Raw genomic sequence first — 3,589 nt, 5'->3', positions numbered from 1 at the left:
TAAAACAGAACAAAAGCTAAATGTTAGCGCAGTCACGTAAAAAATTACTTGCTGTTGATACAGCCATGGCGGGAGGCGTCCAAGGCTGCTTTCACGCTTTGTCACCCAGGAACAGGCGTGGGGACTAAGGGCCAGGGATGCTGGGTGACTTGCCGGGTCGCACAGCAGGTAGCGCGGGTCCGGGGGAGGGAGGGCCCGGGAGGCCGAATAAGGAGTCCCTGCGCCCCGCCGCGCCCGCGGTGGCCTGGGAGGGGGGACGCGGAGCGGGGCGGCTGGTGGGCGTGGGGCCCACTGAGGGCCGCGGCGTGGGTGAGTGGGCGAGGCGCCCGCGGCAGCAGCTGGGCAAACAGAGGGCGGGGCCCGCTCCGGTGGCGACGGCCCGGGACGCGTCGGGGCGCCGCCAGTGCGCCCGAGGGTCGAGTGGGCGCCCCTGCGGCGCCGCCTGCGTGCCTGGCAGGGGCTGGCTCTCCGCGGTGTCGCAGCGTCCCGACGCCAGGGCTGGGGTCCGAGTCGCTGCGGGAGAGAAGAGCGCGCAGGACGGCGGGGGCGGTGGAGCCGCAGAACCGGAGGCGGGGCTGAAGCTGGGGGCGGATCTAGGGGGTAGGTCGGGGGCGCGGCCTGAGGCGGGTCTGAGCTCAGTCCCGGCCGGGTTCTGGGGCGGGGCCTGCGCGAGCTCCCGCGCGGCCAGCGCCTTCCTTGGCCGCGGCCGCAGCGGCGGGGCGGGCGGGGGGCGGAGCGGACCTAGAGGGGCGCACGGACGCCCGCACTGTCGGACCCACAGAGAGGCCGGCGAGCGGCCGCGGGTGAGTCCCGGGCGCCGCGGGGTCTCGGCGCGCTGAAGGTCACGGTGGAGGTCACCGGGACACCCACCAGCTTAGCACCTGTCTTGGGACGGGGTCTCCGGGAAGGGGCGGGAGGCGCGGGGTGCTGGCCGGGCCTTACTGAGGCCTTAGGCGTCCTGGGGTTGACACCGGAGAAATGGGTCATGGAGGGTGGAGTTGTTCTCGGAAAGAGGGGTCCGATTGAGTTCCCGGGGCTGGAACCTGGAGCCGGAATATCCCCGCGGGGGAGGGGAGTTGTAGTACTGACCCCCTTCCCCAACCCAGAAAGGGTACATCTGCTCCATCCCCGGCGCCAGACCCAGCCTGGGCGGTTCATCCTGCTGTCCTGCCAAGTGCTCTCCTGGAAGGCAGTCAAAGCGCATTTCCCCCGCAGGCCGAATGGAGCTCATGGCTGCTGGAAGCTCCCGCAGCGACCGGTTCTCAGACCTGAGCGCCAGTGCAGGGCTCTGGAGGTCTTCCTGGGGGACCGGACCCCAGCTGGGCCCTGAAAATAGCAGGAAGTGGGGGACCCACGCAGGAAAAGCCCAGAAGCAAAGGAGAATGGGGAGCACTGAGGAGGAACACACCCACGGGCCCTGGGCGGGGGCGGGCTGTGTGCCAAGCTGGCACGGGACCCTTGCATAAACATGCCCAGGGAGAGTGTGGGCTCGGCCTGGCTCCAGGGCCCCTCCAGCCGCCGGCCCTGCCTACCCCTCAGTCTGCACAGCCCCTCTGCGTGGCAGGCACGGGGCTCTCCAGTGGCCTGTCCCAGCCCTGCTCCCTTCTCATCTCACGGCCCCTCCTCCAGGGGACCCCCCGATGCCCAGGCTGAGTCGGTGGCTCCTTTGCCTGCTGCCCCCCTGCCCACGCCCCCTCCCTGTCCCCCTCTGTGCAGAGCTGCAGTGCCACCAGGAGACCAGGAGCTCCCGGAGGGCGGGGGGCTGTCCGGCTCCCTCCGTGCACTGCCCCAGCCTCACCCGCATTGAATCAAGGACCAGCTGCTGTCCATTCCCTGCACTGACTGCCCCCTGGCCTCCAGCCATGGCGCCCCCGCTTGCCCTGTTCCTGGTGGCCCTGGTGGCCCTACCTCTGGGTAAGATGGATGGAGGAGGGAGGCAAGGACAGACCATGTTTGGGGGCAGGTGGGATGAAAGTGGGGAGAGGCCAGGATTCCCCCGATCACCTCTCCCCCCTCCCCTCTGCCCTGCGGAAGGTGACGAGCCTGGGGGTCTGGTGGGCGTCAGGACGGGCCTCCCCCTGTTCTGTGACCCCCGTGCCCCTCGCCCATCCCTGACGCCCAGCCCAGGCTCTGGACTGCCACGTGTGCACCTACAACGGGGAGAACTGCTTCAACCCCATGCGCTGCCCGACCATGGTCAACTACTGCATGACCACGCGCACCTGTGAGTTGCTGGGACGGCCTCGCAGCCCTTCCTGGGGAGACTGAGGGGGGCCTCCCTCCTGCCCCAGGGTCCTTTCTGGGAGCCCCCAGCTGAGGGGTCCTGCCCTAACGGCCCTGCATGCTGGGGCTGGGCCATCCTGGGTGGCGGCCCCTCCCTGGTGGTGGAGGTCCTAGCCGGCGCCCTGCCCTCTGCAGACTACACACCGACCAGGCTGAAGGTGAGCAAGTCCTGCGTGACCAGCTGCTTCGAGACCGTGTACGACGGCTACTCCAAGCACGCGGCCACCACCTCCTGCTGCCAGTACGACCTCTGCAACGTGGCCGGCCTCGCCGCCCCAGGGGGCCTGGCCCTGGCCCCTGTGCTCCTGGCCACCCTCTGGGCCCTGCTCTGAGGCCAGCCTGTCCTCTGTCCCCCAAACCCCTCGTGGACAAAGCTCTGAGAGGCACAGCCCTGGCCTCTCACCCTGCCCACCCGACCCTCCCTCGGCCCTCTGAGACCCCTCGGCCACAGCCAGGACCGTCCACAAGAGGATGGCCCGAACTGCCAAGGGGCCTCGGTCCCAAGCCGTGACCTTTCCATTTCAAAAGGCCGAGTGTGACAAGGCCTCGCGCAGGCGGCCGGCCTTGGCCGGCGAGCTCGGTCCTGCTCTGTCCCTGGCAGGACTCCAGCGGGGACGCGTGCTATTTATGAGGGTCCTCGGTCGGCCAAGGAGCACTGATTTGCAGGGTGATGCGCCCCACCTTCCAGGCAGCCCTGGGGGCAGTGGTCACGTGAGGTCCAGGAGAGGAAGGCCTTTGTCCCCAGCTGCCCCAGGCAGGAGTGCCAGACTTGGTGTCAGGTAGGAGGAGGGTCTCAGGGTCTGGGGGTTCTTACTAAATGCTGTTCCTGCTCAGTGTGCAATGCAGCCCAGGAGACCCCACCCATGAATAAGTGTAGCCAGTGCACAGAGGAAATCCACATCCTTAACCTAACGCTGTAGACAGGCCGCGGCTCAGCCTCCCTTAGGGAGCTGGGCTTTGGATGTGAAGCGCACCTCCTTTACTTGTAAGTAAATAAAACTGCCCAGATGACCAGGTCTCCTGCTGGAACAGAGCACCCAAGGCAGCTCTTTGGGTGGTCATAACGTTAACAAGGAAGGGGACACTCCCTCCCTACCTGCTCATCCAAACCCTGGGGCCTGGAGCTGCACCGCTCCGCACCCACGCCCCCAAAGGGGCTCCGCTGACGCAGTGGGCAGGCCCGCAGGCCGGTAGGGCTATATTTAGTTGGGCCTGAGAGAGCTGACACCGGGGCTATTTTGGGCCGGGAGGCGGGGAAGAAGGACGGTGGCCATCCCAGGCCTTGTTTGGAGGCACCTCCGAGCCT

The 3,589-nt window shown here is 67.7% G+C and overlaps 1 protein-coding gene across 1 annotated transcript; it reads left to right on the top strand.

Annotated features, from left to right (window-relative positions):
- The first annotated feature begins 665 nt into the window (after positions 1-665).
- Positions 666-3,294, top strand: LOC129084353 (ly-6/neurotoxin-like protein 1). The gene is made up of 4 exons (XM_054590547.1): positions 666-803; positions 1,717-1,914; positions 2,123-2,224; positions 2,419-3,294. Exons 2-4 carry the CDS (start codon positions 1,863-1,865, stop codon positions 2,613-2,615), a joined length of 351 nt encoding a protein of 116 aa, XP_054446522.1. The 5' UTR covers positions 666-803; positions 1,717-1,862; the 3' UTR covers positions 2,616-3,294.
- Positions 3,295-3,589: the final 295 nt, after the last annotated feature.

The sequence above is a fragment of the Pteronotus mesoamericanus genome, unplaced genomic scaffold (genome assembly GCF_021234165.1).
Source record: "Pteronotus mesoamericanus isolate MK-2021 breed Mesoamerican mustached bat unplaced genomic scaffold, CSHL_Meso_final scaffold_174, whole genome shotgun sequence".
NCBI lineage: Eukaryota > Metazoa > Chordata > Mammalia > Chiroptera > Mormoopidae > Pteronotus > Pteronotus mesoamericanus.
The sequence above is the reverse complement of the archived record's forward strand: the minus strand, read 5'-3'. Positions and strand labels throughout refer to the sequence as shown.